This window comes from Hemitrygon akajei, unplaced genomic scaffold (genome assembly GCF_048418815.1).
Source record: "Hemitrygon akajei unplaced genomic scaffold, sHemAka1.3 Scf000035, whole genome shotgun sequence".
In the NCBI taxonomy this organism is placed as follows: Eukaryota; Metazoa; Chordata; class Chondrichthyes; order Myliobatiformes; family Dasyatidae; genus Hemitrygon; species Hemitrygon akajei.
Window position 1 is genome coordinate 6,386,795 of NW_027331921.1, and position 12,793 is coordinate 6,399,587.

At 49.2% G+C, this 12,793-nt stretch overlaps 1 protein-coding gene across 1 annotated transcript; it reads right to left on the reverse strand.

The window, feature by feature from the left end:
• Positions 1 to 757: 757 nt before the first annotated feature.
• Positions 758 to 12,297, reverse strand: LOC140720048 (oxidized low-density lipoprotein receptor 1-like). The gene is made up of 5 exons (XM_073034948.1): positions 12,226 to 12,297; positions 6,042 to 6,209; positions 2,679 to 2,821; positions 2,274 to 2,338; positions 758 to 938 (listed from the first exon to the last, which is right to left on the reverse strand). The coding sequence occupies exons 2-5, from the start codon at positions 6,142 to 6,144 to the stop codon at positions 758 to 760; spliced, it is 492 nt and encodes a 163-aa protein (XP_072891049.1). The 5' UTR covers positions 6,145 to 6,209; positions 12,226 to 12,297.
• Positions 12,298 to 12,793: the final 496 nt, after the last annotated feature.

Below are 12,793 nucleotides of genomic sequence, written 5' to 3' on the forward strand. Positions count from 1 at the left end.
ACACTTGGCATTTTGGTCTTCACCAGTCACACTGAGTACAGGAGTCGGGAGGTCACGTTGCTGTGGGACAAGACGTCGGTGAGGCCGCCCTGATTTAGGAAAAATGTCAGTGTAATGGATATATTGTACAGGGAGTTCTACGGGGACATTGTCGAAAATCGGAGGACTGAGTTAGGGTGGGTAAGAGGAAAGGTTGGATCTTTATTCCCTGGAGCGTAGTTATAACGTTACAGAGTTCCATAAACCCGAGAGGGGCACAGACAGTGGGAATGCGGGCAGATTGTCAACCAGGGTTGGGTTGTCGTGAACCAGACCGCTAGGATTGATGTGAGAGAGAGTGGAAAGGAGAAAGTGAGTGGAAAGGAGAAAGTGAGAGAAAGATCAGAGAGACGGAGGGTTTAGAGAGAACGGGAAGGGGAGGTACAGAGTGCCTGAGAGAGGGAAGAGGTGAGACGTGGGCAGTGGGAGCAGAGAAAGAGCGGGCGGAGAATGTTCGAGGTAATAAGGGGTGCTGAGGGGTAGAGAGAAAGGTAGAGGGAACTAGGAAGAGCGGGACGGGGTGGGGGGGGATGGCCAGAACGAAGAGGATCGACGGCGAGAGGGGTTTGTCGGTGTGTGGTGGGGAGAATATGATGGCGACAAGTGAAGCAGATGGAGTAGGAGGGAGGGGCAGAGAGGGTGAGGAGTGAATTTGACAGGATTTAGGAGTGAGAGTGAAGGGGAGAGAAGGAAGTAAAAATGGGGGTAGTCACTTGATTCATGTCGACTCCACTGGCTGTTGGCAGAGACCCTGGATCTTTTCAGGAATATCCGGGAACAAAGGTGCCGACCTCTCGCAGATGAAACTCCAATCACCATCACAAGTGTTACTACTTCCGCACTGCCTGCAGACGGGCGTTCCAGAGGTCCCCTTGTACAGGAGATTCCAGCTCTCATTCCTATCCAGGAGGGTTAAAAAAATTCAACAGAGAAAAAGCAGCTTCAGTAGAGGACCCGAGTGGAGTCCGTCCCCAAGATAATCCCATGAATTCGATCTCTCCTAATTGCCTGTGTGAGTCCCCAAGTTCATCCTATTGAACCACTCTCCCCCCACGGCCCCATGTCAGTACCCAGGCAGACACCACGGTCCCAATGTCTCCCCACAATCCTGTGTCAGTTCCCTAACTAATTGTACTGACCCAATATCTCCCCACTGCCCTGTATACCCCAATCTAATCCCACCAAACCGCTTCCCCATCACAGTCCCCTTTCAGTCCCCATACGAATCGAACAGGCCCACCGTCCTCCCTCTGATCTGTTTCAGTCCCCGAACTCATCCCACTCAACCACTCTCTCCCCACAGCCCCGTACCGGTACCCAGATAAATACCACGGTCCCAGTGTCTCCCCACAATCCTGTGTCAGTCCCCAAACTAATCGTACTGACCCAATATTTCCTCACAGCCCCGTATCCCCCAAACTAATCCCACCGAACCGCTTCCCCATCACAGTCCCCTTTCAGTCCCCATACGAATCGAACAGGCCCACCGTCCTCCCTCTGATCTGTTTCAGTCCCCGAACAAACCCCACTGTCCCTCCGTCTCCCCAAAGAATTATGGCTGTCTCGAAATAAATCCCGCTGTTCCACACTCTTCCCTCAGCCCTGTGTGGTTCCAGGTTCATCTCGTTGCCCCTTCCTCTACCCAGAGCTTCGTGTCTGTCTCCTGACATATCCCACTACTCCGCGCTTTCCCCATAGCCTCTGGTCCGCCTCCCGACTTATACAACTGTCACCCTCTCCCCCACATCCTTGCCTCAGTTCGCAAAATAATCCCGTTCACTCACTGTGTGTGTGTCACGCTGCATCGGTCTCCAAACTAATCCAGTTGTCCTACTCTCGCCCCTCAGATCCATGTCATTCACTAAACTAACCCCACTGTTGCTCCCTCTCCTCACAGCCCGGCGACTATCTCCAAAATGATCCCACAGCACCGCGCTGTCCTCACCAGCATGCGTCAGTACCAAAATAATTTCTGTGCACTGATCTCTCCCCACTGGCCTCTGGCAGTTTCCGAAATATTCCCACTGCCCTGTCCTTCCCCGACAGACACGTGTCGGTCCCAAAATGCTCCCATTGTACCACCCTACCCCCTATACACGTACAGTCTACAAACAAATCACAATGCCTCTCCCTTTTACGATAAAACAACTTCAGTCCGTAAACTAATCCCATTTTCTCCCATCAGGACAATGTCAATAACCAATCTTCACCCCACAGATTAGTGATAATCTCACCTGTTTTCGCATTTTTCAATCCAGTAAACAAGGTTGTTGTCCAGAAGATTGTGGGATGCAAAGCGCTGGGAAGTTAAATTTACTTGATTAATACCAAAAATTGAAAACTATCTACGTACCTTCCCTAAACTGATTATAACAGGAATCTGTGATGGGACGGTGTGGAGGGAGATGCACTCTGTGTCTGACCCCGGGAGTCTGTGATGGGACGGTGTGGATGGAGATGCACTCTGTGTCTGACCCCGGGAGTGTGTGATGGGGCGTTGTGGAGGGAGATTCACTCGGTGTCTGACCCCGTGAGCGTCTGGTGGGACGTTGTGGAGGGAGATTTACATTTTGTCTGACCCCGGTAGTGTGTGATGATTCCTGTGTTACTGTGGGATCTTCTCGTGCTGTGACACATACCGATTCATCACTTGAATTGATTTCCAGCAGCCTTGAATCACGGTTTGAACATTCTTGCTTCGCTCTGGGGAAAGATGTTTCAAACGTGGATACGTAATAACACCGGTCTTTATTTGTGACCCAGTCCTCGGAACACGTTTGCTCTGGAAATCAGGAACAAGGAACGGTGACACAAAGAGTGAATCTCCCTTCACACTTCCCCATCACACACACTGGGGGTGACACACAGTGAAATTGCCTCCACGCGGTCACATCACGCACACCTGAAGTCAGGCACAGAGTGCCTCCGCAACGTCCCATCGTAAATTAACAAGTATCAGACAGGGTGAAGTTTCCTTCACACCATCCATCACACACGCCTGGGGTCAAGACACAGAGTGAATAGAACATAGGATAACACAGCAGAGTACAGTCCCTGTGGCCCACAATGTTGTGCCAACACTTAAACCCTGCCTCCCATATAACTCCCCCCCACCATAATTTTCTCCATGTACCTGTCTAGTAAGCTCTTAAATTTCATGAGTGTATCTGCCTCCACCACAGAATCAGGAAGTGCATTCCCCGCACCTACTGCTCTCTGAGTGAAAGACCTTCCTCTAATATCCCCCTTCAATTTCCCACCCCTTAACTTAAAGACATGTCCTCTTGTGTTGAGCAGTGGTGACACGGTGAAGAGGCGCTGGTTATCCACTCTATCTATTCCACTTAATAACTTGTCTACCTCTATCATGTCTCCTGTCCAGGCATGCGTCAGCGTTCCCTGTGTGAGACACACGTATCACCCCACTCCCAAAATCTCTCACCCACCACCCTTCCCGCTGTAGTTTCTCATCACATGCTCACTGTGCCAAACACAGAGTCCCATCATACATACACGGGGTGGGACACAGATTTATGATCCCTGCACCGTCCGATCACACACTAACACGGCCAGACGCAGATTGAATCTCTCTCTCCACGGACCCATCACACACTCCAGGCGTCAGACGTGGAGTGAAGCTTCGTGCACACTGACATTTATAAACGGCCGGGGTCAGACGTGGAGTGAAGCTCCGTGCACACTGCCTTTTATAAACGCCCGGTGTCAGACGTGGAGTGAAGCTCCGTGCACACTGCCTTTCATAAACGCCCGGTGTCAGACGTGGAGTGAAGCTCCGTGCACACTGCCTTTTATAAACGCCCGGTGTCAGACGTGGAGTGAAGCTCCGTGCACACTGCCTTTCATAAACGCCCGGTGTCAGACGTGGAGTGAAGCTCCGTGCACACTGCCTTTTATAAACGCCCAGGGTCAGACGTGGCGTGAAGCTCCGTGCACACTGCCTTTCATAAACGCCCGGTGTCAGACGTGGAGTGAAGCTCCGTGCACACTGCCTTTTATAAACGCCCGGGGTCAGACGTGGAGTGAAGGTCCGTGCACACTGCCTTTTATAAACGCCCGGGGTCAGACGTGGACTGAAGCTCCGTGCACACTGCCTTTTATAAACGCCAGGGGTCAGACGTGGAGTGAAGCTCCGTGCACACTGCCTTTTATAAACGCCCGGGGTCAGACGTAGAGTGAAGCTCCGTGCACACTGCCTTTTATAAACACCCGGGGTCAGACGTGGAGTGAAGCTCCGTGCACACTGCCTTTTATAAACGCCCGGGGTCAGACGTGGAGTGAAGCTCCGTGCACACTGCCTTTTATAAACGCCCGGGGTCAGACGTGGAGTGAAGCTCCGTGCACACTGCCTTTTATAAACGCCCGGGGTCAGACGTGGAGTGAAGCTCCGTGCACACTGCCTTTTATAAACGCCCGGGGTGAGACGTGGAGTGAAGCTCCGTGCACACTGCCTTTTATAAACGCCCGGGGTCAGACGTGGAGTGAAACTCCGTGCATACTGCCTTTTATAAACGCCCGGCGTCAGACGTGGAGAGAAGCTCCATGCACACTGACTTTTATAAACGCACGGGGTCAGATGTGGAGTGAAGCTCCCTGCACACTGCCGTTTATAAACGCCCTGGGGTCAGACATGGAGTGAAGCTTCGGCCTACATTGGATTCTGAGTGTTACTACTTCCACATCGTCTCAGCACGCACTCCCGGGGTCAGACACAGAGTAAAGCTCCCTCAGCACCGCCCCTCACACACTCCTGTATCAGAGAACAGAACTTAGATCCTCTACAAGTCCAATCACACATAACTTGATTAGACACAATGTGAATCTCTCTCTCCGTGGCCCCATCACACACTCCAGCGGACAGACACAGATAGGAACTCCCTCAGCGCACACGACTCATATTGGTGTGCGAGTGATTCTCCATCGTCTGCTTCTCAACGCTCCACATAGCAAATTTCAGGCACGGAGTGAAGCTGCCTCCACACGACCCCATCTCACACTCCCGAGTATAGCACAGTGTGAATTTCCAACCTTACGTCCCATCACACATTTCCTGGCGGGTCACAGAGTGAGGCTCTCTCTGAACCGTTCCATCACACCCACCTGTGTTTTCACACAAAGCGAAGCTCCGCCCACACCCTCCCATTGCACACCCACGGGGGCAGACACCCTCCACAATATCCAATCAGATAATCCGTTGTCACATAGAATAAACGCCCATCTGCACCGTCCCATCACACACTCCCGGAATCAAACACATACTGAAGCTGTCTCTCCACGATCCCACCACACACTCCCGGATTCAGACACAGAATGAATCCCTCTCTGCAACGTCCCATCACACACTCCCGGATTCAGACACAGAATGAATCCCTCTCTGCAACGTCCCATCACTCACTCCCGGATTCAGAGACAGAATGAATCCCTCTCTGCAACGTCCCATCACTCACTCCCGGATTCAGACACAGAATGAATCCCTCTCTGCAACGACCCATCACTCGCTCCCGGATTCAGAGACAGACTTAAGCTCTCTCCACGATCCCACCACACACTCCCGGATTCAGAGTGAAACTATCTCCACGGTGCCATAACACACTTCAGGGGTCAGACATGAGGTATATCTCTCTGGGCAGTGTCCCATCACACGATCTCGCTGTCAGACATAGAGTGAATGTGGATCCATACTGTCCCATCAGACATTCCCTGAGTGATACATCAAGTGAAGCTGTAGTGTTACGTCTCACAATCCCGTGTTCAGACACAGAGTGAATCCACCTCCACAACGTCCCATCACACTCTCCTGGATTCAGTGACAGAGTGAAACTCCCTCAAGGCAGTCCCATCATTCTCGCCGGGTCAAAAACAGAGTGAATCACCCTCCATACCATCTCATCACACACTCCCGATGTCAAGCACAGAGTGACGCTTCCTCTCTCCATGCCTGCCCTGTGATGAGGAGCAGGTGAAAGAGGGGGATGATGCCTCACCTCTTCTGCTGGTCAACAACTCACAGATTTGAGCCTTGGTTTCGTTGACAGATCTGTACTTCGTTTCCATCTCAGTGAACTGGTGACGGAGATCGCTGTTCATTCGTTTAAGAACGGACAGATTCGAGGTTCGGTGACATATTTCGTAAGACTGACGAATCTGTGATACTGAGAGAGATGGTGAAGGATGTTTAGCGTTTACAGTGACACGTGAGTCAGCGTCACGCTACCGACCGGGTTACGGAGAGTGTTGTGTCAGTGTCACGGTGAAGGGTGTCACAGTGAAGGATGTGCCGGTGGCACAGTGAGAGGCGTCGGCGCCACCTTCAGTGGCGTGTCTGTGTCTCTCTGAGGGGTATATCAATGTCCCGGTGAAGGTTTTGTTGTTGTTACAATGGGGGTCAGCGTCAGTGTCGTGCGAGGAATGTCCGAGTTGCTGTGAGTGACGTGTCGGTGTCACTGTGATAGGAGGTTCTGTGCTCCGGCGGGAAGTGTGCCGGGTCACAATGAGGTTTATTTCGATGTCAAGGCGAGGAAAATATTAGGGTGAGGGGCCTTGTGTTGTCACCGTGGGTGGAGTATCTGTGTCACAGTGTGGCGTGTGTTTTTCTCACCGAGAGGGGTATGTCTGTGTCACGGTGAGGGATATGTCCTGGCCACAGTTTGTGTGAGACGGTCACGCTGAGGTGTGTGATGGTGTCACAGAGAGTACTATGGCGGTGTCATTGTGAATTTAGGTGTTGGTATAACGTTCAGGGTTTGCCTATGTCAAGGTGAGGTGCGGGTAATTGCCTCAGTGAGCGGTGCATTTGTGTAATGTTGAGGGGCGATACCGTCACGGTAAGGGGTGTTACAGTGACTTCTGAGTCTTTGTCACGGTATGGGGCGAAGCGGATCACATTGAGGAGCGTGAAGATGTCACGGTGTACGGTACATCAGTGTCACGGTGAAGAGCGTGTCGGTGTCACTGTGAGGTGTGTTTCGGTGTCCCATTGAGGAGTTTATCAGTAACAGCGGCAGGGGCATGTCGATGTTACTGAAGGGTTCCATGCGGTCAGTGTGACTGCCATGTGCGTGTTACGGCGATGGTCGTGTCAGTGTCGCGGTTAGGAGTGTATCTGTCTCTCGTTGAAGGTCGTGACTGTGCTACAGTATCAGCATTGTTGATGTTATGGTGAATGACGTGTCGGTGTCAGGACGAGTCTTGATTGTGTTACGGTAAAGGCCGTGTTTTTATCACGGTTACTGTGTGCCCGTCTTATGGAACATAGAACATAGAATAATACAGTACAATCCTTTCGGCCCACACTGTTTTGTCGACGCTTAAACCAAGCGTCCCATATAAATCCCCATTTCAAGTTCCTCCATATACCAAACTAGTAGTCTCTTAAATTAAACTAGTCTATATGCCTCCACCACTGACTCAGGCAGTGCATTCCACGCGCCAACCAATCTCTGAGTAAAAATCCTTCCTCTAGTATCCCCCTTGAACTTCCCACCCCTTACCTTAAAGCCATGTCTTCTTGTATTCAGAAGTGGTGCCCTGGGGAAGAGGCGCTGGCTGTCCACTCTATCTATTCCTCTTAATATCATGTATACCTCTATCAGGTCTCCTCTCATCCTCATTCTCTCCAAAGAGCAAAGCCCTAACTCTCTTAATCTCTGTTCATAATGCATACTCTGTAAACCAGGCAGCATCCTGGTAAATCTCCTCTGTACCCTTTCCATTGCTTCCACATCCTTCCTCCAATGAGGGGACCAGAATTGGACACAGTACTCCAAGTGTAGCCTAACCAGATTTTTATGGAGCTGCATCATTACATCGCGACTCTTAAACTCTATCCCTCGACTAATGAAAGGTAACACTCCATAAGCTTTCATAACTGCCCTATCTACCTGTGAGGCAACTTTTAGGGATCTGTAGACATATACCCGCAGATCCCTCGGCTCCTCCACAGTGCCAGTTATCCTGCCATTTACATTGTACTCTGCCTTAGAGTTTGTCTTTCCAAACTGTACCACCTCACACTTCTCCGAGAGGAACTGCATCTGCCGCTTCTCAGCCCACTTCTGCATCTTGTCAATGTCTCTCTGCAATCTTCGACAATCCTCCACACGATCCACAACACCACAAACCTTGTGTCGTTTGAAAACTTGCCAACCCAGACTTCTACCCCCACTACGGGTCGTTAGTCAAATTCAGGAAAAGTAGGGGTCCCAGAACCGATCTTTTTGGGAAACCTCTAGTAACAGCCCTCTAATCCAAATGTACTCCCCCCACCACGACCCTCTGCTTTCTTCAGGCAAGCCAACTCTGCATCCACCTGGCCAAACTTCCCTGGAGCCCGTGCCTTCTGTCTTTCTGAATAAGCCTACCGCGTGGAACCTTATCAAATGTAGGTTCCGGTAAGTTTTGTTTCGTTAGTTTAGAGTAGAGAGAATACCAGGCAGGATGCTGGAATGCTCTTCTTGCAGGATGGGGGAAGTCAGGGAGAACTCCGCTGTCCCTGACAACGACACCTGCAGCAAGTGCATCCAGTTCCAACTCCTAACAAATCGAGTTACGGAACTGGAGCAGGAGCTGGATTACCTTCGGATCATTCCCGAGAATGAGGAGATTATAGATAGTAGTTTCAGGGAGGTAGTTACGGCAAAGAAGCAGGACACAGGTAATTGGGTTATCGTCAGGCGAGGAAGGGGGGAAGGGCAGACAGAGCAGAGATACCCTGTGGCCATTCCCCTCAACAACATGTATACAGATTTGGATGCTGTTGGGAGGGATGACTTACCTGGGACAAGCTGCGGTTGCCGGATCTCTGGCACTGAGTCTGGTTCTGCAGGGCAGAAGGAAGGGGGCAGATGAGGAGAGCGGTAGTGATAGGGGACTCGATAGTCAGAGGTACAGACCGGAGGGTCTGTAGTCCTGACGGAGACTCCCAGATGGTTTGTTGCCTCCCGGGTGCCAGGATCAGGGATTTCTCTGATGGAGTGCACAGCATTCTGAAATGGAAGGATGAGCAGCCAGATGCCATGGTTCTCCTCGGTACAAATGACGTAGGAAGAAAGAGTGAGGAGCTCCTGAAGAGTGAGCTATGGAGAGTTCGGTAGGAGGTTAAAAAGCAGGACCTCGAGAGTAGTGATCTCAAGATTACTTCCTGTGCCACGTGCCAGTGAGGGTAAGTGTAAGATGATCTGGAGGATGAACACGTGGTTGAGGAACTGGTATGGGGGCAGGGTTTCAGATTTTTGGATCTTTGGGATCTCCTCTGAGCAGGTGAGACCTGTACAATAGAGAAGGGTTACACCTGAACTACAGGGGGACCCATATCCTTGCAGGGAGGTTTGCTAGTGCAATGGTGGATGGTTTAAATTAGATTTGCAAGGGGATGGGAGCCAGAGTGCCAGTGCAGATAGTGGAGCCGGGAGTGAAAATATATGATGTTAAAAGTTCATGCAAAGTCAGAAATAGAAGAGCTGTGTGTGGTGGTAATAATCTTCTGCGGTTTGCCTATTTAAAAGCGAGGAGTATTTTGAGGAAGGCAGACGACCTGAGGGCGTGGATTAACACATGGAATTATGACTTCATAGCCATTAGTGAACCTTGTCTATAGGAGGAGCAGGACTAGCAGCTTCATGTTCCAGGGATACGAATTTTCAGAGGTGGTAGAGATAAAGGGTTGAAGGGTGTGTGTTGGAATTGCTAGTCAAGGAAAATGTTACAGTAGTGCTCAGGCAGGATAGATTAGAGGGCTTGTCTACCGAGGTCATCTCGGTGGAACTGAGAAACAGGAATGGTATGACCACATTAATGGGATTGTATTTCACAACACGCAATAGTCAGCGAGAATTGAAGCTGCAAAACTGCAGAGAGATAGCAGACAACTTCAGGAAACATAAAGTTGTGATAGTAAGAGATTTCAATTTTCCACATATTGTTGGGGCTCCCATACTGACTGGTCAGATTTTGTAAAATGTGATCAGGAAAGTTTTCTAAATCAATATATAGAGGTACCAACTAGATAGGATGCAATAGTAGATTTCCTATAAGGAAACGAGTTAGGACAAGTGACGGGAGTGTGTGTAGGGGAACACTTCGGGTCTAATGATCATAACACCATTATTTTCAACTTGGCCATGGATAAAGATAGATCAGGTCTTCGGGTTGATGTACTAAACTGGAAAAAGCGGAAATTTGAAGAAATGAGAAAGGATCGAAAAAGAGTGGATTGGAAATCTGATAAAGAAGAAAGAGATGAATGAAAGTTATAGGCAACAAGGAGCAACTAAGGTGCTTGAGGAGTATAAAATTGAGGGATAAAATTGGTCCTCTTGAAGAGCAGAGCATTCAGCTATGTATGGAACCAAAATAAATGGGGGAGATTTTAACTGATTTTTTTTTAGCATCTCTATTTACTAAGGAATTGCAAGGAGCCTCTGGAAATAAGGCAAACAAGTAGTGAGGTCACAGAACCTCAACAGTTAAAGAGGAGTTTGGGCTTGCTGTCTTGAAGCAAATCAGAGTAGATAAATTCCCGTGAGCAGACAGAGTATTCCCTTGGTCCTTGAAGGAGAGTAGTGCTGAAATTTCTGGGGCCCTGGCAGATATATAAAAAAGTTGGTATCGACGGGTGAGGTGCTGGAGGATTGGAGGGTACCTCATGTTGTTCCGTTGTTTAAAAAAAACTGTAAATGTAATCCGGGAAATTATAGGCCGGTATGTGCGACGTCAGTAGTAGGTAACCAATTGGAAGGAGAACTAAGAGATATGATCTACAGACTGTAACTTATTAGGCAGAGACAACATGGCTTTGTGCGTGGTAGGTCATGTTTAACCAATCTATTAAAATTTTTCGAGGAGGTTACCAGGAAAGTGGATGAAGGGAAGGCAGAGGATGTTGTATACATGGACTTCAGTAAGGCCTTTAACAAGGTCCCGCAAGAGAGGTTAATTAGGAAGATTCAGTCGCTAGGTATTTATGGTGAGGTAGTAAATTGGATTAGACATTGGCTCAATGGAAGAAGCCAGAGAGTAGTAGTGGAGGATTGGTTCTCTGAGTGGAGGCCTGTGACTAGTGGTGTGCCAGAGGAATCAGTGCTGTGTCCATTGTTATTTGTCATCTATATTAATGATCTGGATGATAATGTGGTGAATTGGATCAGCAAATAATACAAAGATTGGAGGTGTAGTGGACAGTGAGGAAGATTTTGAAAGCTTGCAGAGGGAATTGGACCAGCTGGAAAAGTGGGATGACGAATGGAAGATGGAGTTTAATGCAGACAAGTGTGAGGTATTGCACTTTGGAAGGAAAAACCAAGGTTGAACATACAAGGTAAATGGTAGGACACTGAGGAGTGCAGTAGATCAGGGGGATCTGTGAATACAGATGAATAATTTTCTAAAAGTGGCGTCACAGGTAGATAGGGTCGTAAACAGAGGTTTCGGCACTTTGACCTTTATAAATCAAAGGATTGAGAATAAGAGTTGGAATGTTATGGCGAGGTTTTATAAGACATTGATGAGGCCGAATTTGAGTGTTCCATTTAGTTTTGGTCACCTAATTAGAGGAAGGATATTAATAAGGATGAAAGAGCGCAGAGAAGGTGTACAAGGATGTTCCCGGGACTTGAGAAACTGAGTTACAGAGGAAGGTTGAATAGATTATGACTTTATTCCCTGGAGCGCGAAGAATGAGGGGAGATTTGATAGAGGTGTATAAAATTATGATAGGTATAGATAGAGTGAATGCAAGCAAGCTTTTTCAACTGAGTTTGGAATGAGCCGCCATTTAATGTGGTGAATGCAGGCTTACTTTTATCATTTATGAAAAGCTTGGACTGGTACATGGATGAGAGGTGTGTGGAGGGATATGGTCTAGCTGCAGGTCAGTGGGACGAGGCAGTAAAAATAGGTCTGAAGAGCTAAAGAGCCTGCTTCTGTGCTGTAATGTTCTATGGTTGGCAGTTGTGTGTCGGTATCACTTTGAGCGATGTGTTGGTGGGGGCTGTGTCGGGGTCACGGTGAGGTATGTGTCATAGTACTTATAAGTGGCCCGTCAGTACCACAGTGAGGGGTGTCTTGGTATCACAGTGAAGGTGTTTCGGGGTAATGTTGGTAATGTGTCACTGTTACAATAGCCTTTCTTATTCCCTGCGGTTTGGTCGTTGCGACCGGTGTTAAACTCACCATGAATCCTCCAGCAGATACCCGTGATAATGAGGGTCGCTGTTAAAACGCAGATAAGCCATATGCTTGATTCTGATCGGTCTCGCCGTGCGGGTCGTTCACTGCCCATGCCGTCTGTGGAAAAAAAAATCGGTTCGTGACTTTGTTCATCGTCATTTTCCCTGATCTAATCCACCGCTGCTGTGTATAAATTATACTGTCTATTCCAGGCAGCGCCCCGGTGAATTTCTTCTGCATTCTCTCCGAAGACCCCCACACTCTTCCCGTAAAGAGGCGACAAGAAACTAGTTTGTGGACTCGGAAACTGGAGACTCTGTCCCAATTCCCGTCGCTCGTTTCCTCGGCTCTCCTCACCATTCACATTGTGTGTATCCCAGCAGTGTACACCCAAGTCCCAAATCCCGTCGCTCGTTTCCTCGGCTCTCCTCACCATTCACAATGTGTGTATCCCAGCAGTATACACCCGAGTCCCAATTCCCGTCGCTCGTTTCCTCGGCTCTCCTCACCATTCACAATGTGTGTATCCCAGCAGTCTACACCGAAGTCCCAATTCCCGTCGCTCGTTTCC